The following is a 26,320-nucleotide window of genomic DNA, read 5'->3' as shown; positions in this document are numbered from 1 at the left end:
TATATCGTGATATAAATTTTGGCCATATCGTCCAGCCCTAGGTCTATTACTGAACCGATACCGAATCGTCCTCATCTGCATCGTAGAAAGGATTAATTTCGACACTCCTACTTGTTACTTACTTGTTCAGTTGACAATATACAGTGAAAATTCTTATTTGGGTCATATATTCCAAGACGTAGGCTAGAATCGGTGATTGCGAAGTACAGTAAATACCCACACTGGTGCTGTGACTGACTGCCACACATACTCCTCAAAACATTAGATTCATCCGCGCTGGAGCCGTACCGGCACACAACCCACGAAAGATAATTCCGCAAACAGCTGCAATAGCAGGTTTTCAAACAGGCTGGTATTTCCTCATAATAAGACCATCTCCTCTTTATTATTTCAGAGTTTTTTGGGAAAGCTTCCTTTGTTAATCTTTGAGATATTTTCAATTTACCCCCTTGGGGTCGAAGCCCGCACGTGCGGTCTGTCTCGTATTTTCTTGATGACTGCTTTCTTGCTTCTTGATTTTCTTTCATTTTTGATCGTACAGATAAGAATAAGGTATCGTTTTGAACTGCACAGGGTCTACTTTTATTTGTGTTTAGTCGTAATAACAAAACAATGTGCTTTTTTTAAATAAAGAAAATAAACAGGGTGCGCTCTCTGCTGTCTCGGTCTCTGTCACCTCTCTTCACAGAGACGTAAATAAAACAACCTGAATCTCCGCAAATACTCACCTCAAAGACATGAGAAATATATGTACAGAAAGCTTGAAATGTCTCATTTTAAATGAAGTTAGTCACGTCGAAAACAAATATTCTGTGATAAAGTAATCCGTATGAAACCAACGCAATGTCCAATTTTTCCCATCTCAACTCATTATCTCTAATGAGATCATGCCCACAAGCAGCTCGCGCTTTTCAAATTCTAAACATCCACGTGAGACACGCACACATGTACAGTAAATACCCACATCATACGTAAACAAACGTGAAGAGTTCATCCCGGCTACTTTTTGTTTCTGGAAGAAGACGCGCTTGGAGGGATAACTTTACCTCAGAAAAAGAACACAACGCGATGCGTCACACAGCTTGATCCAATGAAGGATATCATTCTGGCATTCTGATGAGTAGCCTAAGATTACTTGCATCTGTTGTTATTGTGACATAACTTATACACATTTTATTAGTTAGACTTTCCCCAAACTAATTCCTGACTACATGTATGAAATCAAGTGAAACATTTTGAAATACATGTAATTTCATTGTCTAAATGTCTCACAATGCCAGGATGTTTGTTTAATCTTTTATAACATATAAAACCACAAGATATAAAAGTAGTACGAGTGTTAACTCTATGAATGTTATTAGAGTCTAGGAATGTTTGGCACAAAGGTGTGTAACTGTTCAAGTCCCAGTGTTCAGATCAGTATGTTCAATTATGTGTCTTTGACCTTCACTGTGTATATTTTTATTATGCTGTGTTGTAAATAAAATACAAATAATAATATTTAAAAAAAAAAACAGCATTATTTTACTCTCCTCACACTCTTTCTTACCTGCCTTAGTCATATTCATATTGCTGGTCCATTATGAGAGGCCCTTTGTCTCTCAGGTGTGAATCACTAAATATTCATGGCCATTGTGTCACTCCCTCGCATATGGGCATATCACAAAACACGTTTTACAAATGTTAAATCAATATATAGTTTTCTATGAACGAGTGAACAGGATAATTTTCACATCATTTTGTAGCAAAAACTAGTCTACCACATCCAGTTCTCAAAAGTTTTGTGAACAAATATGTATGTGTTTTATGGCCTTATTTCAGTGACTGAACCACACATGGTTCACTAACCACACATAAACGTTGTTTTCTCAAAAACACAATCATGTACATACATGCCGCTCTCATATTATTGTAACCCAGTTTGTGCTGATTACAGTGTTATCAGACTTTAGCCATTAATATGTTTTTAAGATACTGAAAAAAACACAAATGTCAGGGCATGTCAAAACTTCTCCAAGGCCCCAAAACACCCTCAGACCCCAAAGGGTTAAATGGTGCCAGTCAAATGTGTGACATTAATTTGTGTGTGTGATGTGTATGCTTTCTCTCAGGAGGAGGAGAATAAGGTCTGTCCAGAGAAACTGGAGGAAGCCAAACTGAAGGCCAAATACCCTCTCTTGGGTAATAAACCCGGAGGATCCGATCTGCTCAGAAAAAGACTGCAGAAGGGGGTGAGATTCATTCACACGCTCTCTTTCTACCACCCATATTGGTAGGGTGAATAACTTTGTTAGAAGAGGAGATACAGATCACGGGGCTTTGGTGGTTTCACACAGGCAGTAGAACATCACAGCATCATGTGAAGAGTGATGAACCACAGATGGCATTAGCATTGCGAGACAACAGACACAAGTTCTGGTCAGTTTGAGAACATTGAACTCGGTCATTGATATACACTAAAGGCTAATTTATACTTCTGCGTCGGACCTACACTGTAGCCTTTACGCCACAGGCTATGGGTCAGTTTTCATTTATACTTCTGCGTCGTTGTCCACGTCGATGTGCAGCACACATGCAGACCGCTAGTGGGTATGTTGCTTGTGTAAGCCGCAGTACCACGGCAAAAGCCGAAGAAGAAGCGGGCAGCAATATCAAATCATTATTTAAAACTATAAAAACGAGACAACAACAGAACAGGAGAAGATGGCATTCTTTCAATCTCCACAAGGACTTATACCACGGCAGATCAACATTGTTTGTCGCGGACAACTAGTGATGTATAATGCTATGTTGTATAATAAATGATATGTAGAATTCAGCGACACCGGTGGCTCTTAGGTGAACTGCAGGCAGCTACTTATTTGCTTGTGCAAACGTAATGTATAAGAGACTGAATGTCATTCAGTGGCCCTTTATGCTCATGTCAAAGTTCATCTTAAACTGACTCCTATAGTTTTTGATATTCTTCATATTCTGTGTGGTGGTCAGTTCACACTGATAGAAATTAATCTTTTCAATAAGTTTAAATTGATTTTTACATTTTACCTTTTATAAAGCCATTTTTTAAAAAGTGTACATTATCTTTTGAGTCAAATTCTTACATTTAATCAGTGAATTAGAATAATAAGACATTTGGGCTGTTACCAAGCAAATGAAATCAGGATCAACAAAATGCATCTTTGCAATGCAGAGGAAACACAGAAGCTGCATCTGAAGTGGCATTTAGATGTGTTTACACACTGTTTAATGCAGGACATGAATGCATTTAACCTGCAGTTATATTAAACAAAACGTTGAATACTGATATTTTAAATTATTTAAATAATAAAATTATACTTTATATGTGAAATTAAAACTGCCAGTAGGTGGCAGCAAGTCACTGTAAATCAGCAGTTCTTAATCCTGGTCCTCGCGACCCCCCGCTCTGCACATTTTGTGTGTTTCTCTTACTGCTTCAGGGGTTTGTTCCATTCGAACGTAAGTGCCCTGCGAAGTGGAAGGGTTGCGAGGACCAGGATTAAGAACCGCTGCTGTAAATACAGTAAGTGAGTCATTGCGATTGAACCAAATCATTCAAACGGTTGATTCATTCAGGAACGAAACACTGTCATGTTGCTCAGAGATGCAAAACAGTGCTGTACCTGTGTTTGAAATTATTTTTGTTGGCAAAATAGAGGGGAAAACCAATATGATGTCTAAAACGCAAGTCTCTTAATTAACTTCTTGTCTGTTGAACTGTACATTTGTAATCATAGTTATTTTTGGAGAAAAACGGCACTCTTCATGTGAAATTGATTAACTATATGAAGTTATATAAATATATACATTTTCTGTCCCCATATCTTGAATTTGTGATCATTCTAAATGTATTTTAATAGACTGAATCATTCAGTGAAAGAACACACTCTAAATGCGTACACGCACTAGTCTAGACTTCACGTAATGCATGCGTGCCCTCTGTGGGTGTGTTTTGAATGGTTTTTACAACATACTCAATAATGTCAAATCGCACCTCATTAAAACAACAATTACGATATCACAGACGATATATATCGCACACCCCTATAGATTCATGTGCCAGCCCAGAATGGAAGAGAGTCTTTCAGGTCTAGGGAGCATACGTAAATGTTACATCCTTGTGATTTTCTCAGCAAAGTCCCAAGTCTGTCAAATGAAAATCAGTCAGGCTTTCATAGAAAACCTAGAAGTCAGGGAAAGTCTTGTTTTTTAAGTTTGGTCTCAAGCTCTTCACACATTGGCAATAAAATAGTAATTAATACATGAACATTCTTACATAGAGCCCCTTTAATATTTTTGTAGAAAGTTTGATACATTTGTATATAGCGTCTTTACTGTCACTTTTGATCGATTTGATATTTCTTTATCTAGTAAAGGTATTAATTTGTACTAAAAAAAGTACATGCCCCAATCTGTTGAATGGTAGTGCAACAATGTTTCCTCAATGTTAAGAAGCAAAAACTGTTTAATATTGATAATAATAAACAAATGTTCAAAAGTAGAAAATAAGCATATTAGAATGACAGGGTTCCCACGCTTCTTGAAAGTACCGGTACTTGAATTTCAGACATATGGATTCAAGGCCTGGAAAGTACTTGAAAACAAACATAGGTCCTTGAAAGTGCTTGAATTAAATTTGAAATAAATTTTGTTTATGCAGGGATTAAAGTTTTCCGTCGCTATGACGGATTTCCGTCAATTGGAAAAAAAATTAGGGGAAAAAAAACATGTAGCGCATTGTTGGGGTTATTGTTGTTTTGCCGGCACACCAAAAATCATTCCCGGCCACGGCTGCAGCTTCTCAGTGACAACATAGTGACGCCGCTCGCATCATTCACAGTCGGGTTATTAGCAGAGAACACAGAGCAGGACTTGAATTTCGACGTGGGATTGCGGCTATTAATAACAACTGTACTCATTCCAGCAGGTTCCACGCTTGTAACGCGATGACAGATGACGGAACGTATCATTTGCACGTGCTTTTGAGTCTTGAGAACTCACTCGCGCGCTCTCATTTTCTGTGCGCCCACAGATCGCGGTAAGGAGAGTGACAGCTTTTAATAATTGTTAAGGGAGTTTGCCAATGTGATATTGATTCAGTACAACAGTTCAGTAAACAAGTACTGCCTGATTTTGCTCTATTTCTTTAACGAAAATAGTTCCAAATATAGTAACAGCTCAAGCCACTTTGCATCTCTAAAAGCAAACTCAGCTGAGTTTCATTCATTCAATGAAAGTGCATTTTTGAACGAATCTAGTGAGTCAGTGATTCATGATTAATCATTCATAAAGACAGTCACTTGCTTCATTCCTGAATGAATCAGCCGTTCGAACGAATCAATTGAATGAATGATTCAGTGATAAAATCAGTGACTTGTCTCCCCCTGCTGGCGGATTTAGTTTCATTTTTAGCGTATCATTTCAGTTATTTAAATCATTTAATATTTCTGTATTCAAAATGTTATATTTAAAACATTAATCTCCACATAAATGTATGAATTTAATTGCACTCATGCCACCTCTGAGCCTCATTAAACGTCTGAAAATGTACCTGCAAGCCACTTTTGTGTTCTTCTGTGCCACCTCTGTACAAATTAATGTTTTAGTAATACTAATTTCATATGATTGGTAACCTGTTTGTCTTATTCTACTTCTTATTATATTGTTTTAAATAGAAATTTTAAAAAGTTTATAAACATACATTTTTAAATTTGACATACATGTAAATGATGCCATTACAAAGGTAAAAAGAAAATACCCCTGTAAGTCACTTTGAGTCAAATGTCACCTCATATTAAGTGTAAATAATGTTTTATTATTTAAGAAGAAGAAAAATGCCTTTAAACTGTGTGTGTGTGAGAGGTATGGCTGTGGAATGGGGTTTGGCTGAGGAAAAATTTTCAGTCAAAATATTTTTTTTTGCGTTAACCCCTGTTTATGGCACTATTTCAAAAATGGTCCTATATGTTCTGTCAAAGACCAAACGAAATGGCACTAATGATTGGGGGTGGAAATGGGGTAGCGCGAAAAAAACTTAGTGTGTGTGTTGTTGATGTGCAGCCTAGAGCCTTGGGGACAATTTTCTTAAGCCCGCTCCCGCTGAATTTCTGACCATTACCGCCCACTCCCGAAACGTGTGTCCCGCTCCCGCAAACATTCTAATATTGTATATTATTTTCGCACATCAGGGAGCAGCTATCAATATGCGGGGTATTGAAATTGCATTTGAATGAGAGTTCGCTGTTCACTTTCACTTTCAATTTCTAGATCATGCTTACTTTGTGTAAAGGGAGCACATCTTACAGTGTGTGCATAATTATTAGGCACGTTGATATTCTGATCATATTTCTTTCCAAGCACATTTTACCAATTCCAAACCACATCAATCTTAATAACTACTATTATTTTAGTATTTAATAATTTAGAAATGATATATAATTGTACATGAAGGCTGGAAATAAAAAACTCCTTATTAAGGTGTGCAGAATTATTAGGCAGGTTTTCTTTTACGGATGATTTGAGCCAAAAAAGAGATTTAACTCCGACTGAGAAGTCAAAAATGATTAAATCCCCATGAGAAATATAAAAAACTAATGCAATACAGAAATTTCAAAGTTAAGGCATGACCATTGGTCAGCAAAATGCTCATTGGGTCAGCGGGGTCAGACAAAAACAGGTGGAGAAGAAAAAAGCATGTTAACTTCAAAAAGATTAATAATTAATGTGAAGAATTAAGTGTGAAACCATCAGGAACCTTTTAGTCTCCAGTGCCACTATTTTCCAGAACTGCAACCTTTTCAGGATAGGAGATGGACTAAAAATGAACTCCCAAAACTTACTGCAACATGGAGCTAAGGAGAAAATGTAGAACTTGAAAAATTGGAAAAACAGCTTTGTGAAAAGCGTTTACAGTTTAAAAGCAAATAGAAATTCCTATTCTTTTATTTATTTTCTTTATATTTTTTATGCAGATTTGCACATGTACAAGGTTTAAAATGCTCATGAAATATTTTCAAAAAATATTGACGTTTTGAGCAGCTGCATTCCTCTAGGTCAAAGATGAAAAATGGGATTTACAATAAAAAGCAATTTACAAAATTATTTTGACCTTGAGTTTATTTATTAATGAGTAACGTATCTTCTGAGTGAATGTGCACATTTTTTATGTTTTATGGTTTTACCATGTTATTACAATATTTATCCACTTTTTACTAATTTAAAAATTGAGAAATTCTTTCAAATTTAAATCTTGTACAAGAACTACAGCAAAAATCAGTTTGATGCATATTTTATCAATATTTTAGAAATTGAATTTTATTTATCACCAGTACTGACTTCAATGGATTTCATTAAATTCCTTTGAAAACAACTGCTCAAAACGGTCTAAATTTATGAAACCTACACATTCAAAACATTATTACTCTGAAATGTTATTGTAAATGTTAAGTGCAAGTGAAATGTTAAGTACTGTAAGGTCTTTCATGACACTACATATTCTGGGGTGTGAATTTGATAGGTGCTTGATATTAAATAAATGGTGCTTTAAAAAGTCCTTTTAAAGTCCTTGAATCTGGTGTTCATGAAAGAGTGGGAACCCTGGAATGACTTTTGTAGGGTCATGTGTCATGTGTGGAGTAATGGCTGCTAAAAATTCAGCTTTGCCATCCCAGGAGTAAATTATATTTTAAATTATATTACTGTAGTCAACATTTGAAGTGGATCAAAAAGTGTATCAAAGTTGTCCTAAGACAAGAATGCATTTTGGTTTTAGGACAACTTTGATGAAAGGTTTTGATCCACTTCAAATGTTGACTAGTGTAAAATAGAAAAGTTAGGAATGTCACTAATGATTATTTTGCCAATCGAGTAATCGGATAATTGTTTGTGGTAATAAAAATAGACCTAAGCAAACAATGTACTTTAAAATGACTTAAATACACATATAATAGCAATGAGGCAATAATAATTGGTTCAAATAAAATTTCAAAGCAAATAATCATATGGTTTTATTGAACAAAACTGTTAAAATACATGATATAATAAAATAAGATAATTATAAGTTATGTACTTAATGTATTATATCAAGTGCCTGCAAATAGCTGTTTTTTTTTTTTTTTGCGTAACTTGTCAGTGAACTACGGCTATGTGTACTAAATTCTGCTCCATCTGAAAGCACGTGATGATGATTTCCTGCTGATTACAGAACGGCATTACTATCAAAATGCGCATGACAATCGCATTTGATTAATCGTGCAGCCCTATGTGAAAGCCCTAAATATTTCACAGTATTACTGTTTTTACTTTGTTTTTGATCAGATAAATGCAGCCTTGGTGAGCATAAGAGACTTGTTTTAAACACATAAAAAAAAAAGTTTAATTATTCCAAAGATTTGACTGGTAGTGTTGCAGTTAAAAATGGTGCCTGCCTTGTTGCTCGTGAAAGTACGACGCGTATTAAGAAATGATTTAATATTATATATTTGTATTTGCTATTTCATGTTATTTAATATTTGGCAGTGTTGTTTTTGTTGAACATTTTTTCATTCCCATTCAGTGGCTCAAATATTTTCATGTACATCAATAGTCTAACAACATGTTTGCTTTGGAACAGAATCAACACATTTACTGTGCCATAATTTACTCATGCCAACAAGTTCTCCTGAACTGCTTACTTTCCCAGCCAAAGTACTTTGACTCGGGCGACTACAACATGGCGAAGGCCAAGATCAAGAACAAGCAGCTTCCAGCAGCGCAGACAGAGAAGACCGAGATCACCGGAGACCACATCCCCACTCCTCAGGACCTGCCACAGAGGAAACCCTCTCTGGTTGCCAGCAAACTGGCTGGCTGAGACCTGCTGCTGTCCTTCACTCCACGCTCCCACTTCCTGTCTCTTCCTCCATTTATCTCTGATCCTGCATTCCTGCCCTCATCCTCTATGGTTTCCTGTCCTCTGAAAATACACTGAATATTCAAGGGTTGCAGAGTTGTACTGCCGCACTGTGAGATGGGTTGGGCCGTGGCTCCAAAGGGGGTGAAGTTCTCAAAGGTCTTCTGATATTTTTAATGTGTCGTAGTATGTAGTTGAAAGTGTACATATTTGCTAGTGAGTAAGGGCAAACAGCATTTTAGGAGATGTTTTGCATTTTAATTGTAACCATTCCTGAATTACCCACTGCTTAGAGGACTAGGTCACCCAAAAATGAAAATTCTGTCATTTTACTCATTGCGTATGACTTTATTTCCTCCATTGAACGTAAAAGGAGAAGTTTAGTGGAATGTCAAAGCTGTTTTGTTTTTCTTCAAAGAAAGAAAGTCTATAAAGGGAAATTGATGTAGAGCTTCAGTAATTACAAAACAACTGTACTGTAAGTTGTCCGCACAGCTTCTATCCATAGTTATATGGATAATAGGTGTATTATAAAAGTTGCCTAATAATAGTTTTACTTTGGTGCAAAGATGTTGTACAATGCCAAGATGGCCAATCAAATCAGAGTAGGCATTAATGTTACTGTTTACAGAAGCCGAGTGTGAATTCCAGCATTATTTAGTTTTAATGGACAAAAAGTGAGATGTAACTAGGTCAACACTTGATATTTGACAACTGTGTATCTTGAGTCTTCTGAAGCCATATTGTAACTTTGTGTTTTTGTTTTGAAGTGTCATTAGTACTTGCACTCAATTCAAAACATTCAAATGACACATTAAAATCAGAGTAATTGCACAACCAGTTGCGTTTGACGCAGATGCAAAAGCACCATAACATGTATGTTTGAATGTGCATAAGCGTAAATGAGATTTGAGAGAATTTTTTGCAAATTACAACTTAAGTTATCACATGGCTTCAGAAGACTGAGATCTAAAGAAAGTCATGTGCGGCTGGAATGACACGAGTAAAGAGTCAATTGTGCCAGAATTTTCTTTTCGTGGTGAGCTTCTCCATTAATCATGGAGTTAAGTGCTTGAATCGATAACGAAATTGAAAGTAATCTCTAATAATGTGGTTGATCTGCACCCTGTTTCTTTCATGAGAACGCTCGTTTCTTTTTGTCATGTTTCAGCTTTAAGTGGAGGACACTTGGTTAGTCATGTTTGATAGCATGAAATGCAGATCTCTGAGGCTGCTGTCATCTTGCCTTGTACCATAGAGCTTAAAGCCTTATAAAGATGTAGTGCCAATGCACAGATTGGCAATATCACATGTTCCTTTCATACGTCATTTGTGTCTGGTTGTAGACTCCAGGCAGTGAGGATGCTTCTCCACCCTCTGGTGTATAATAAACTCCATGAGATCTTCTGTACATTGTCTTCTATGCAGAGGAGAGAGACAGTTGCCTGTCGGCTTCTCACACCACATCGTCGCACTACAGTAAACTGTCCACGGTTTGCATGAGCATAAACTGTGGCCGCTTTTGAGCCATTTTGACTTGTAAATAAAATAGTTTTGCAAATCTTCTGTGCTTTTGTGTCTATTTTGTATAAGTGACTATCTATTTTTCTTGCTTTTCCATTTCTAAAATTCCAAACAAATAAGTGCATATTCAAGCAACACTATAATAGGGTCCCATTAGTAGTGCATTAACTAAAGTAAACTTAAGCAATGTATTTGTTAGTGATAGATAATATAAATGTTGCTATTCATGTTAGCTCAGGTCCATTAAATAATATTAAGAGATCCAACTTTTAATGTTGACGTCTTGGATGACAAATGTTGAAATAACTTTAAAGGTGGGGTAAGCGATTTTTCAAAAACGCTTTAGAAAACTGATTCGGGCCGACTAGCAAAACAAACTTGTAGCCAATCAGCAGTAAGGGGCGTGTCTACTCATGATATGGAGGAGAGAGTGTTCAGTGCACAGGATGGACATTAGCAAGCCAAGCGATAAAAAGATAGAGATGGCGGATAAAAAAAACATCTGTGGAACAAAAGAAGGCTTAAGACAATAAGGCAAGAAGTAGAACCTGTGTAAATATCGGATCAGCTTTCCAGCGCTGGAGAGAACTCAAGGAGCGGAAGGCCTGCGATCGGACGCCGAGGTTGCTTTGTTTCTTCTCGATAGGTGAGTAACACCGTGTCTGCTCCGCAACAGCTAAAGTCTGTCTAGTACACTGGACGTGACAAAGCGACCGTTGAAAATCATTTGAAATTTGTGTCAATACGTCATGAATAGAATGCAGCAGCAGTTTTCTGTCGGGGATTTCCAGTGTAGACCATATATATGCATATACAGTGGTGTGAAAAAGTGTTGGCCCCCTTCCTGATTTCTTATTTTTTTGCATGTTTGTCACACTTTAATGTTTCAGAGGGCATCACTGATTATAATGAGTTATATAGTATTTTGTCGTGCCACACCACTCGTGTCCGGTGTAGACACGGTGTAACATTGGTTTTGTTTTGTTTCACAGAACTAATCGTTGCCTGGGTTGTGTATGTAGCCTATGTGTGGGACAGAGCTAGCAAAATAGGGGCGAGACCCTTTTGGGGTAGGGGCGTGTTTGTTTTGGTGATTTCAAATGTCAACATTGACTACCAGAAATCGCTTACCCCACCTTTAAGGTTAATAAATGATGTAGGAATATTTTTTATTGTTAATATTAACTGAAGTAGGTAACTAATGGTAGCAAATGGAACCTTATTGTAGAGTGTTGCCACAAATACTGTATATAATTCAGTCTTGCCTTTTTTAGTTAACAAATATGCAGGAAACTTTAAAGCAGCACTATGTAACTTTTTCTGTGTTCAAAATTTGCTAAATGTATATAATGAGCGAGTACATCATGAATTTATTTTCCAAACCGCGTTTTTGTCTTATTCCGAATCACTACGGTACACTTATAATAAGTACTTATATTTGGACTATTGTAGCCTGGTCGGGTCGTCACCGCTGCGGAGTAACACATTCCCTGCGTGAATCGCCATAGACATAAACTTAGAGAAGTAGCTCCGGTTGGAATGTTCTTCCGCGGGATGTGTGCAGGTTCTGTTTATTAACCGCCAAAACGCCAAAAGTTACATAGTGCTGCTTTAATCTGCCCAAGTCTGAGTCAAGACAATGGCCACATCAAATTTGTAGTGCAGACCATTGTGCTGTATTTAATTTAATATGTGTTGGTGGGCTTTGAGGAGATGCGTCCTCTAAATAGAAACAAATAAATAGCTCAGTGTAGTGGGTGGAAATGAAGAAACTCTTCTTTAGATCTGAGAGTGGAGCAATGTGAGGTATTTGACAGCATAACAGAGCAGGCATGGTGGGTCAGGGAAGAGGTAAACATTCCAGTAGGAGTGGAGAAAAAATAATCAGGCCACTGGCAGCAGCATAAGCCAGCAACAGTGTCCTTAAAGGGATAGTTCACCCAAAAATGAAAATTCTGTCATCATGTACTCACCCTCATGTCGTTCCAAACCTGTATGAGTTGCTTTCTTATGTCGAACATAACAGAAGATATTTTGAAGATTGCTGGTAATCAAACAGTTGGTGGTTGCCATTGATTTCCATAGTATTTTTTTTCTTACTATGGAAGTCAATGGCAACCACCAACTGTTTGATTACCAGCAATCTTCAAAATATCTTATTTTATGTTCGACATAAAGCAACTCATACGGGTTTGGAACGACATGAGGGTGAGTACATGATGACAGAATTTTCATTTTTGGGTGAACTATCCCTTTAATTGAATTCTAGCAGATAGCACATAACACACTGCCAGCCAGTGTGAGGATCTGAGCAAAGGCATGTCCGAGATTTTGAACAAGTTTGAGAAAATACACAAGAAAATGTGGCTTTAAAGATCTGGGCTGACAACACAAAATCTTATCAGAGAGTGTTTCATAAGCTACCGCTATTGTGTCTGATAAGAATAATGAGAAATGCACCAGCAGGGCAGAGTGGACACTAATAATACACTGTTGTTTGGGATATTTTTTTCTTCCAAGGCTGCCATTATTAAAAAAACACAGTAAAACAAATATAACAATTTTAAATGACTGCTTTCTATTTTAAAAATATTTGCATTTGAAAATATATTAAAATGGAAAACAGTTGTTTTATTTAAACGGTTATTAACAGTTCAATTCAAAACATTCAAATGATGCATAGCAATCAGTCATGAGAAATGCAGCAGCCATGAAAAACATAAGCATGAATGAGATTTGAGGGCGTTTTATAGCAAATTACAACTTAATTTATTAGGCTACATGGCCAAGACCGAATAGAAGAGCCAAAGAAAGTCATTTGCGGTTGGAATGACATAAAGGTGAGTAAATTGTACCAGAACTCTCTGGGTGAACTATTCTAATAATTATATATAGTTATTATCTCTATTAATGCGGTTGATTTGCACCTTTTTTTTTTTTGGTCATGTTTCTCAAGTAATGCAAAAATAAAATAAAAGTTCAATTAGAATTTGAATAATGTATTATTAAAATTTAAAATAGCAGGTATAAATGCCGTATCATTTAAGAGTAAATTAAAATGTAATAGTGGTAAATAATAGTAAAGTGAGCATGCTTGTGACGTATATTATATTTTGTTATTGTTCATCAGTGTTGGGGAAAGTTACTTTTAAAAGTAACGCATTACAATATTGCGTTACTCCATAAAAAAGTAACTAATTACGGTACTTAGTTACTTTTTATGGAAAGTAATGCGTTACGTTATTTTTGCGTTACTTTTTAAAATCTGGACAGGGCTTGCTTGTTTGATTTTAAAATAAAAAAGTTCTATTTTTGGCAAATATAAAAGCCCTTTCACACCAAAAGGGAAATGAATAAGCCTCAGGCTGAAGGGAAAGTACAGTAGAATGCAAAAGAAGACATTTCAACACACTTCAGCAATAAAAATAACACACAAATGTTTGTCTAGAGTCATTTGTGCTTATTAGTACGGTTGAACTGGATCATCGAAGGTCAGAAGCAAAGACATTGCTTAATAGAATGGGATTAAATACATAAAGCATATTTGTGTTGTTTAACATTTAATTATTGCAGGTTTGCGTCATATTCTGAGTTGCATTATTTGTATTCATTTTGAGGAATACTGAATCGGAGTTGTTGTTTTTTGTGAGTGAGATGAATTAATGCATATTCATATTTATTTTAGAACTACAATAACATCTGATTTCTCTCAACATGGGGACAAGAGAGCTGTCAATCAATAAATTGGGAAAAAAAGTAACTTGCGTTACTTATTTGAAAAAGTAACTCGGATATTCTCTTGTAAATGAAAAAGTAATGCGTTACTTTACTAGTTACTTGAAAAAAGTAATCTGATTACGTAACTCGCGTTACTTGTAACACTGTAACACCCCAACAACTGTTGTTCATAGATAGATTGATATTGATAGATGGAGAAAACTGGTGGGATGCCAGTGTGTGGTGGTCCAGTGTTGTCCGCCAGAGCGCACTCTTGTGTCATTTTTTTTCTCGGTCATGGCAACCGCGTTTTCATTGACTCATTCTCTGCATAGATCGCACCCAGAGCGAACAGAGACACGCCAAAACACGACTACATTCATGAGGAATGAGCCGGTGCCTTTGGATTCATGACATCCTTCTAAAGGCTTTTGACTGAGTGAGATCTACAGGAAAGCTTTGAGTGTTCGGGACTGATCGGATGTTCAGCTGACTGTGATTGCAGGAACATTGTGCCACCATCATCATGGCTGCGTCTGAATTATATACAAAGGTAAACATACTCAGCATCTCATAGTGTGAACATCAAATGCGAATGTCAATGCAATGCCGATGTGTTAACGCAATGTCAGTGCGTGCATGCGTGTGAAAGTGGGATTATTGTTGATTCTTATGCATTGCTGGGAGGCATAGGGCATATTTTGTGTTTATTGCCTTCTGATTATTTGAATGAAGCAATTCATCACGCATGCCTTATGCCGATGAACAACCTATTGTTTAATTTTATAAGAGGATATGTTTTATACTGCAGTCATATGTTGTGTTTTAGAGTTTTTCTTTTGTCTGCATTGCCACACGGTTTGTCCTTTAAATTGACAACCTTGGATTGCAACGTCTTGCAGCATAAAAACACAGCATTTATATAAATGCAATGAAATGTGCATGAAACCACCTGCATTGCTTGTTATTTTTATTGAAGGTGATGCATGCAAAGATGTTATGGACAGTATTAGGTAGACTGTTGATAAGCAGATACCTTCAGCACCCTTGGGAACAACAAAGATTCGTAGTATTGGACATGCAAGCAGAGGTTTTCAAAGGCCTGGGATGTATTGATATGGGTCACAGTTGTAGTTGATGGCTGACCGCAGAGAGCCAGTGGGACGCGGCGGTGCTGATGCGACCATCTCTGGTGCTGATGCGAGCATCTCTAACATCATCCACGCATCTTCCAGCATAGTCCCCTGCTGTGGCCTGTAGGCCGGTCCGCACACATCAAGGCGTAAGGCGTGTCTCCTTGGGGAAAAAAATCTGGAATATTGTTGCGTAGCAGCCGAAACATGACATCATCACATATGTAGTCATAATGATGTCTCAGATGACGAATGGTTCGATGCTTTTACTGAAAAGGGAGAGAGAGAAGGGGGGAGGCCCACCCATCCCCCATGATGCAGCTGTCTTATTGTAAATGCACTGACGGATCCTTTTGAGAGCTGCTAGAGCACGGCACATTTATTTTGATTCAAGCTTACATGTACAGCAAGCTTGACAAGGGTTATTTTTAAAAATACGTTTGCAATTTAATGTGGGCAGCATGGTTTTGTTTAGTAGTCAGCATATATGCAATAGCCTGTTTATTTCCAGGCAAGTTGTGTATCTGATTAAAGGGATAGTTCACCCAAAAATGAACGTTTTGAATCATTTGCTCACCTTCGTGTTGTTCCAAACCCATAAAACGTAGAAGAGCCAAAAAAGGTCATAAAGGCATCGTAAAATGAATCCATGTGAATCGACTGGTTTAATGTCTTATGGTGACTGACAAGATATGATCACTTTATATGATGAATAGATTTAATTTAGCCTTTTGTTTATATCTAAATAAAGATAGCATGTCACTTTTGATAAACCCAGAAGCTCAAATATGCATGTGTGCTAAACAAGAACCAATGAGGTATAGCCTTTATTAAGTAAAGCCAATTGTATCTCTTCACAGGACTTTGATTCAACTGTTGAATTCATATGGATTCATTTCACAATGTCTTTATGACCTCTTTGGATCTTCTATGTTTGGTAACCTGGACCTTCAAAGGAGGGACAGAAACCTCTCAGGTTTCAGTAAAAATATTATTATTATTTTATGCTACCTTCACACTGATTTGACTTTATTAATATTATCTTACATGTTCCGCAGAAGAAACAAAGCGTTTGAAACAACATGAGGGTGAGAAAATTGACAGAAATTTCATTTTTTGGATGAACTGTTTCTTTGATGCTTGTAGTGCTTCTCTTGGTTATTGTGATGCATTAGACAAAGTATTATTATAGTGATATTAACTGCTATGATGTCATGCAGTCAGTCTGCAGTCAGCATGAGATTTTCCTATCCTCTCTCAAAGGTCACTAAATCCAAGAAGTCATATTCACAATTTCCTCGGGTTTGCAGGCAACCCTGAGAACACGCGGGTCTTTGTGTGTGCTCATGTTCTCTGGATAAAACTCACATTGATGCAGGGAATGGCCTGGAATTCTGCCACAGGCTGCTGCTTACAGATCTCATGGAACCAACTTTTTGCAGAATCACCAGATCCTTATAACAGAGGATGAAATCGCACTCTCACACGCACAAAGCTGTGCTAAAAGACTCTGATCTTTGTGTAAAAAGAATAATATTAAGATGATCCTTTTTATTATTTAATTTCTTTCAATTAGGTCAATTTATAATGATGCGCACACACACAAGCTGTAGGTTTTCTGTCAGATCCAATATACTTGGTACACATTGGACAAAAATACATGTCAACTGCTTTTTTTTTCAGAAGAGTTTGCAGAGCTGTAGGTGCTACACAAAGCCAGAAACAGTGCAAGGTTTTACCAAACACATTTTAATTTTTTTACCACATTTGACTTTTTTTGATATTTTGAAATAATTGGTCAAATAATAGGTAAAAATCTCCTGATTTGTCCTTATTACCTCATCATGACTTTGAACAGCCAATAGGTGTCTTTGACGTATAAATGTGGTTGGCCAGGTATTCATGTAAACTTCTCAGCATCCAGAGGACTGCTGAGCGTGTGAGTCAATGACATGTTAGTTTATACAAAAATACATTAAGAAGTAAATGCATTACAATTAGAGGTCGACCGATAGTGGATTTTGCCGATACCGATAGCTAGGTTGGACCACACTGGCCGATACCGATTAATTAACCGATAGTTTTAAAATTGATACTGAACAAAAACTAAAATAGTGCTTTATTAACAAAAACAGTACTTAACCATACTAGTAGTAAAATAAATAAATAATAGTAATAGTAAATGTTGAAATTAACACACTCTAACAAGGAACAATACTTACACAGCTTTCATTAATCTTAATGCTACAAATTGACTCTTATTTTAAAGTGTTGCCATTTAATTTCAACTGTCATGCTTAAAGATGCACATCTTTAAATATATACACAAAGGCTATAGCATTAAAATTATATGCATATGGATATTGTATGTATACTCTCACACTTTAACTGCTTCTATTCTTGAACACTTGATGATTATCTAATCAAAATAAAAGTGCAGAGCTGAGTCTAGGAGAACTCACCGGTATCACACACACTCCGGACGCGTCGCGTTCAACTCGAGCAGCGGTCTAAAACAGTTGCAAGTCTTGCAACGTACACAAGTTTACTTCAAGAACGAACAATTTCGCATGGATGAGTTTGAAGTTCGGTGTTTAAAAAACGGAGCAAACGGAAAGAGAAAGCGCGACCTATATTATAGCTCTATAAATGAAGCACACAGACCTTATTAGAGCCACAGAAAGACAAATGTTTTGCTGAAAATGCACAATACACAATTCATTATGTACATTAACAATGATTTGGGACCAATATAATGTAATTTAAAGGAAAACTATGTGAATGGCGCTCTTTGGCGAGGCAGGATTTTCTGTCGGCTGCATTTAAATCCACGTCTGAAGTTTCCCGCTCTGTTCAGCGTGCAGTATCATGTATCTAAACAAATAGCACGTGCTGTCAGTGATTTCAACCACTAGAGGCCGCTCTCGCACTGTGTAATGACAGCAGACCCTTCTCAGCCGCTCCAGCAATGGACGCAACCCGGAAAACTATTGGCATGGATTTTTGTCGATAACCGATAGTTCCAGCAATCAACTATCGGTGCCGATTAATCGGCAAAACCGATACATCGGTCGACCTCTAATTACAAATTAAGTGAATAATTAAAGGGGAAGTTAAAAAATTAAAAGTCATTCACTCACCCTCGTGTAGTTCTAAACCTGTATAACTCACATTCTTCTGTGAAATGCAAAAGAAGATATTCTTTCTTTTTTTCCATACAGTGAAAGTCAATGGTTTTTGCACCCCAACATTCTTCAAAATATCTTCTTTTGTGTTCCAAAGAAGTCTTGCATGTTTGGAACAACATGGAGGTGAGGAAATTAATACAGAGGATGAAATTCTTTAAAAGTAGTTTGGAATAAACTTTTGTTATTATTAAAAGCAGCAAAGCAGCTTTGTTAAAATATTATACATATTTCAAAAAAATTAGTATGCCAAATAAAAATCACAATGTGTGGCCAACATGCAGAAACATATGGATACTTTTTATTACAAGGCAAGGCTAGCTTAGATTTTAATATCAAGGTCATATGGTACAACCTGCCTAAACGATACAATATTTCTGAATTAATAAATAAATTTCTAAATATATATAAACATGTTGAAAATAATGATTAGGGTGTGGAAACATACTTAAAGATCAGGTCATATGGTATTTTAAAGTGTCCTAATATTGTGTTGGAGTCCCCTACAACAGGTTTAAATACATCTAAGGTCAGAAAACATTGTCATTTTCTCAGAATATACATTTAATATTAGAGTCATTTGCCAATGATTTCGAAACGATTCGTTCCTAGCAAGTTTGGAGCAAACCCCTCCCTTCCATATGCCAACTCTGCTCTGATTGGTCAGCTGGCCAAGCCTGTTGTGAATGGCACAGAGTGAAGTCCTTGAGCAAGTTAGCGAGCGCTACCATTGACAAAGCACCTTTACATAGAACAATAATATAGTGCTCCAATCCGTTCTTATAATAATGACATAAAATACAAAAACACTTATATGTCTACTGTAATGTTTGAAGAACGACAGACAAAATCCATTGATTGCCAACATGTGTGTTGCATTACTAGTAGAAGTAAGTAAGTTCAGTATAGGGGTAAATTAAATAAGCTCAGCCATTTACTGGTGCATCTGCATGTGGCATCTGTTATGTTTACATGCCAGTTTGAAACTTGTCTCTCTGTCCACTGGCTGTCCCACAGTTTTGCAGAATGATGCAATTTAAAAAAAGGTTCTGTTCTTGCTCATGTGACACTAGAGGGTTTGGCTGTTCTGAGAACAGCTGAGGATACAGACAAACAGTTCTCTCTGCTGACTCGAGCATCAGCCACTTGGAAGACTGTCTCCCAGACACAGTTATCAATATATATCCGCCTGGGATCAGGGATCCAATCAGATGCATTGAGCGATCCCTAACGTGTTTCCCAGCGCTGGCAGAAGTAGGACAGACATAATTTTTCTTGTCTTCAGTATGAAATAGAGAAGGTTGTGCTTTAAACATGAACCAGGAGCTGGATTTTATGTTTGTTAAAGTAAGTACTGAAACGAATACTCTTTTGCCTGTTTTGAGCATATGTAATTTCAGTAATCACTGTGGTACTTACTTCTCAGGTGGTGATCTTTTTTAAAAAACTTTTTTGGAGACAAGCTAAATTGGCTAGAGAAAGATTGGTTGTCTAACTTTTTTTAATTGGAATATTATGTTATACTTAGTTTTCTGATTATTTTCCTGTTGTTGCAGAAAAAGACTCATGTAAAAGATAATCATTTATTATTCCGTTATATCAATTCTGGTGTGAACTGACTTAAATCAAGAAAATAATCAAGCTGGTTACAAAATTTCTCACAGCTTCAGTTTAGTGGTTACTTTGTATGTTTCTATTACATATGTACAGGATATATTAAATAATTAGAAAATAAAAATAATAACAATAATAATATCTAAACATTTGTTGAATTTGACATTGTTGTCTAATAATATGCTCACTATTTTCCCACAAATATAATGTAATGTAAATACTATATTTTTGGGTCATCAACATTTTGAAAAACTCTGCATTAGAACATTAAGTTGTTAGATTATTGCAAACCAATATTTTTTTTACTGATTTTGTCTATTTTTTTTATCCTAATTTTTTACCGAAATGTATAGATAACGTTTGTTGTTTTGTTGTCAATCGTTCCATTTTCTGTAGTGGTCATGCAGTAAGTGTGCAACTGTTAAAGATTTAATCATGCAACAATAATGCTTATAAGAAGACGCTCTGCTCAGTAGCCTATCGGAAATGGTCCGTGGTCTCATATCATAGGATTTTATTGTGCATGTGAACATCGCGTCTCCATTTATTTTGACTAAATTTAATCTTGCGTCATTACGTTTGGATGAGATCCTGTTTTGGCTGTGGTAATTCATCAGGATATGTGTTAACACTGTTCTGTGCCCCAGAGAATCCTGGGTAACCTGGCTTTGGAATGCTTGGAGTAACTGTAAACAAGTGCAGCGTAGTTATTTTTCAAGCAAACAGATTTTGTGGGATTTCAGACATTTTTGGCAAGCGTATTTGAGAACCGGTCAGTGGTAACAATCTGGTGGGTGAAGGGATTGCTGGTGAAGGGAGACTCTGGGAAACAGCAGGCAGCAGATTTTCACATGAGCGTCTGTCATGTGATGGTCTGTTCTACTCTTTCCCTCTCCCTTTTTCCTTGTTTTCTCCTTTAAACTGGGAGGTCAAAGCCCAGGGCATCATGTAACATTTAAAGGGATAGTTCACTCAAAACGAAGATGTTTAGCAGAATGTCCAAATAGAATGGTCAATGTTTTTTCCTCCATGAAAGTGAAAGGGCACAAAAAGACCATAAAACTGTATCTGAAATATAGTTCAGTATTTAGAATGCAGTATTTAAAACTACATTTTAGTCTGTCAAAACATAACATACAACAATGTTCACTAACACACTAAAGTTTTGGTGTTTATTCTCTTTAGCATGCAGTGCAATTTTTTTTTCCGTCAGTTCCCTGATCATTCCAATTCAATTTCAGCAAGTGAAGAACAAATTTATAGTCTTGTGTGTTATGTATTAGGTACATTATCATCTCTGACAGACATGTTGAATCTGCTCAGGCCGCCATTTTCTCCTTTTTCTTGGAAAGCGTTGATGTAGTCAAAACAGTAGTTCTGTCAGGACCACTATCGTCAAAATTATAGATACTTAGCATAAAGTTCGGTTTGGCGGTATGGTTCTGTTCTGGGCAAAAAACTCCCTGCCCATCCATGCAGCCTGTCATGAATGAGCAGGTAGAGCAGCAATAATAACCCCCCTTGGGTTAACAGAACAGAACAAGGCAGATATCATTAATGTACTGATATTTAAGTGTAACACTTTATTCAAGATAAAGGAGTCTGATTAGCAAGGAATATCTGAAAGCCAAGTCCTGACTGTGGCGAAAGGAGGAGCTGGGGATGGAGGAGGGTAATTTGCTTTCAGAATTGCGCAATAAAATCGTCTGCAATTTTTTTTGTGTAACTTGTCAGTGAACAGTACAATCTGTGTATTAAATTCTGCTCCATCTGAAAGCACGTGATGATGATTTCCTGCTGATTACAGAACCGGCTTTTTTAACAAAATGCGCTTGACAATCACATTCGATTAATCGTGCAGCCCTAGATTGAAGTTTATATCGTGGCGAAATTAAATCATATTACTCAGATACTGATATATTTGGCTGGTCAAAAATGTTACAGTCAGCTGTCACAAATTTTGACCTTTTAAAATCAAGTACATTTTTTTAAAAGGAAAAGAGTGGCCTTGATGCAGTTGTTTTTGTCATGTCTTGTTACAACAATCTTCTATTTAAACCCATGAAAATGCAATTCCTGTGTTAAACAGTAGTGAAAAATACTTTTTTTTTGGAACTGGCACTGTTGTTCCATTATTGCATCTTAGCAGATTTTGACTCCTACATATATATTGTTCACAGTATTGTTTTATACAGACAACATATGCTATACAAGTTGTATGGATTACTCTTATGATATGTTTGAGCTTGTTCATGTAAATCATATCCATTATGATTGCATGGAAAAGAGCAACATGGACATTTTAAAAACATTTTTGTGAAGTGTAATGGTTGGACTTTTCCCATGACATAAATGTCTCTCACAGAATGTAGTCAGCTGAGATGTGAATGTCATACAGATGAAGAAGTTCATTTAATTGATTCTGTAATCTTCAAGCTCTCACACAAACAGCCACGTGTCCTGTCTAGAATGAGGGGGAGATTATAGTGTGTCTCTGTTTTATGAATTTATGAATAGCCACAGGGCTGTACCAGAGACCAGTGTAATAGGGGTTTTGGACATTAAAAATGATCAGGATACAGAGGTTTATGGTAAAATCGAATCACTTTGAGGGAATCTCTGACCTCTTTGTCTGTATTAAGTTGTGATTGTGATCAACGTGTTTGATAAAAAAATATCCTTGAGAAGACAAGTGGAGTGAGGAAAGAGTAGTGACTTCTAAAGTGAAAGCTGAGGGTTAATTCCATAATCTCTGTTTGGCCGTGAACCGATTTACAAATGCTTTGTAAAGTTCCCTCTCGCTCCCCCATCTCACTTTCTTTCTAAATCACACACACACACACACACACACACACACACACACACACACACATACACACGCACACACAATAATCACATTCCTCTTTTATAGAGGTCATATTGCTCATGTGATTTTAAATGTTAATTGACAAGATAGTGTGATTTTTCTTTTTTTTCTTTTTGATATTATAAGTTTTTCATTGATAACTTCTAGAGAGCAGTTACCCACTGAGCACAGAGACAGTGAATCACTTTAATTCTTAACTGAATTGTTCTGATCATTTTTTGAACCAGATCAGCTGTTTGATTGGAATGATCTGACACAAAATAATCGTTGGTTCACAGTTGCACGTCACTACTTCTCTCATGAACACACTAAGGAGGACTAGGGCTGGGGTCAAAATTTTAAGTTAATAATGACTCGACTTTTAGGTTGTTAGGTTCTACTTAAAATCATTAGTAATACTAATTATACTTATAACAATGTACATTTTTGGGTAAACTATTGCTTTACTATTATCATTATAGGATTGCTACTGATATTTGCGAGAGGCAGAAGAAAAAATGCAGTGATAGTGCGAGTATGTCAACTTAATTTCATTAACATGATACTTGTGCAATGCCATCCAGAGTGAATGACGTGGTCAGGAAATGAGCCTTCACAGTGAGATCACAGTTGGGTTTCATTGAAACGCTACAAGTGAATGGGATTGAGATGTCACATAAGGTGAAGATTAGGTTAATGGAGATAAATCAGAGGTGTAGTTCACCTGGTTGAGATTAACCTCATCTAAACCCTGGTTAAATCCTGTCCCGGGGTGATCTTTTTCTCACGATTGGACTCGATGCACTTCACATGGACTCACTATCAAATGGAGCATAAAGGCTATGCGTTTGGCTGTACATACTAAAACTGGAATATACTCTAGGTTTTAGCATTCATTCTTCTTACAATCATGAGACGCAGAGGCATTACTATAACCATTACTATGTCTGTATACTATGTCTGACATCGCAATTTGCTCTGTATATACTTTAGAGATGTCTCTTCCAAAACTTAGCAGTGTGTAATATGAGCATTTCGTATTTTTATAATGAAACCTTCTAGATGCATCAGTTCATATGAGTGCGTGTGCTCTTGCAGAACATGCCAAATGCTTATGTATTATGTCACATTACAGATGCCCTTTCATTGGTTGCTGGGTCAGGTGCGTGCTTGTATGTCTGTCTCAGTCTGCTGAATCATGTGGTTGTGTCACATGAGGATTATCTATGGAGCCAGATCAGCCTCAAAAATAACACATTTGCAAAACAAAATTCATAAGTGCACAGCACAATTTACATTTGCAAAATCCGATTCGTAAATTCAGACCACAATTCATAAATACACAAGTAAAAGCATAAATATTTCCCCAAATGCTCACACAAATGCATCTTACCTAAATAAATTTAAAATGTTTACACAAATATGTATATATAAATTTCTTGAATTAATTTCCATCACACATTTATGAATAATGGTACATGTATTTATGGATCGTTAAATCTGCATTTGCAAATCATCACACATGCGTGGACTGCTTTGAATTTGTGTGTGGTATTTTTGAGACCTTCCTGGCAGGTTAAGATTCATAAATATCTTTTTTTGGAGGATGTTCCATTCAGCCAATCGCGGTGAGCTTTTAATCCACCAATCAAAACGCTCTTTACTGAACAGACTCAAGAAGCTCAAGCTGCGCTTGTACTGTGCAGTGTTCCATGATCAGGAAGCAGAGGCCGATCTGGCTCCATAATTATCTCATGTTTTTTTTTTTTTTTCCCAGCTGTATTGAAACCACACATTTTCTGTTTTCACACCGTCCTGTGATCCTCAGTTTTCTGGCATTAAGGGGGATCGTCACTAGGTGTGAATGTGGCCAAGTGCGAGAGATATAGGAGCAAGTTGTGTCTGCAACAGTGACTGTGTTTTTGACTGCGTGTGTGTGTGAGAGAGAGAGATTGTGTTAAGATGCTATTTTTACCCTCTCTCCTCCTGTCCCTGTATCTCTGTTGCTAGGAGCTCAGTTCTGGGATGGTCTCCTCCAGAGATTCAGGTTAAACAAACGAATACGTCACTGCTTCTGTGGATGGTTGTCTGTTGTGTTTTGTTTCTGAACCACTTTTTAAATTAGTTAATTATGCCTTTGTTAATAATGCGAACAAAGCATTGTTTTTCTAATAATTCAACGGCCTGGAGTCAATTATTCTGCTTATGCTACAGTTACCTTACTGCTCCTCAAGATATTTGTCAGGTTTTTTTTCCTTAAAGGAGCAGTTCACTTCCAGAATGAACATTTCCTGAAAATGTACTCACTCCATGTCATCCAGGGTGTTCATGTCTTTCTTTCTTCAGTCGAAAAGAATTTAAGGTTTTTGAGGAAAACATTCCAGGATTTTTCTCCATATAGTGGACTTCAGTGGTGGCCAATGGTGAATAGGTTCAAATTGCAGTTTCAGTGCAGCTTCAAAGGGTTCTACGTGATCCCTGCCAAGGAATAAGGGTCTTATCTAGTGAAACAATCGGTCATTTTCTAAGAAAAATACAAAATTATATACTTTTTACTAGGGCTGTGCGATTTGGGGGAAAATATCAAATTGCGATTTTTTTTGACAGATATTGCGATTGCGATTTGATTTGCGATTTTAAATTTGCAAAGTCAAGCTTCAGCTCAATATTGTCAATAATGTGCAGCACAGTATGGGTATCATTACCCTGCTGAAAAAAACAATAGAAACCATCACAGAAATTCTTATAGTTTCCATTAAACCATTACAAAATTCCTTTTTGTTTTGGGCATTATTCCAATAGGAATTACTGTTGTTCTGTTGGTCGCTATCTGCCAGATTACATCCCACCAATAGAATCCATCAAATAGACACCATTTATAGTTTACATTAAAACCAAACTAATTCCCATTATAACCTGAAATCCATTACATTTGTTATTGTGTTTTGGGAGGGGTTCTATTGTTGTTTTTTTTCTTCAGCAGGCAAGATTATAATGGTATAACTATTTTTACAGAATTAACTTAATTACTGAATTAATATTTGTTTATTTTTTATAAATAAAGAACTGTATTTCTTAAGTCAATTATTAAAGTATTACATTGATTTATTCATTTTAAGTATTTGGGATTTTAAGAACAAGTGGAAAATGTGCTGAATGTTTCATTTCATCCAAGTGAAATTCGCAAGCAGTTAGACTGAATTTACATTAGTTTTAAACGCGGAGCCAGGTGCGAGTCGTCAGGTTGTGCGCGAGCGTCAAGCCTCATCCATACTGCCAGATGCGCTCGTGAAGACTTGTGGTGCTGAGCCGGGTATGAGTATAAACGAGCATTACGATACAGGCAGCGTGAGTGCAGCAAGCGTGAACGGCTCGTCCGTGACACGGGATTCGC

General features: G+C 36.7%; 2 protein-coding genes across 2 annotated transcripts in view; both read left to right on the top strand.

Moving 5' to 3' along the window:
* Nucleotides 1-1,370: 1,370 nt before the first annotated feature.
* On the top strand, nt 1,371-10,469 carry arpp19a (cAMP-regulated phosphoprotein 19a). Its single transcript, XM_016276684.1, has 3 exons — nt 1,371-1,385; nt 2,112-2,231; nt 8,699-10,469. Exons 1-3 carry the CDS (start codon nt 1,371-1,373, stop codon nt 8,867-8,869), a joined length of 306 nt encoding a protein of 101 aa, XP_016132170.1. The 3' UTR covers nt 8,870-10,469.
* Nucleotides 10,470-19,743: 9,274 nt separating this feature from the next.
* The window catches only part of LOC107588547 (unconventional myosin-Va-like), an 83,640-nt gene continuing 77,063 nt past the window's right edge, over nt 19,744-26,320 (top strand). The window contains exon 1 of the mRNA XM_016276683.1: nt 19,744-19,814. Coding sequence (XP_016132169.1) covers nt 19,782-19,814 — 33 coding nt within the window. The 5' untranslated portion in view covers nt 19,744-19,781. The remainder of the gene's footprint in view (nt 19,815-26,320) is intronic.

This window comes from Sinocyclocheilus grahami, unplaced genomic scaffold (genome assembly GCF_001515645.1).
Source record: "Sinocyclocheilus grahami isolate Dianchi unplaced genomic scaffold, SAMN03320097.WGS_v1.1 scaffold105.1, whole genome shotgun sequence".
In the NCBI taxonomy this organism is placed as follows: domain Eukaryota; kingdom Metazoa; phylum Chordata; class Actinopteri; order Cypriniformes; family Cyprinidae; genus Sinocyclocheilus; species Sinocyclocheilus grahami.
The sequence above is the reverse complement of the archived record's forward strand: the minus strand, read 5'-3'. Positions and strand labels throughout refer to the sequence as shown.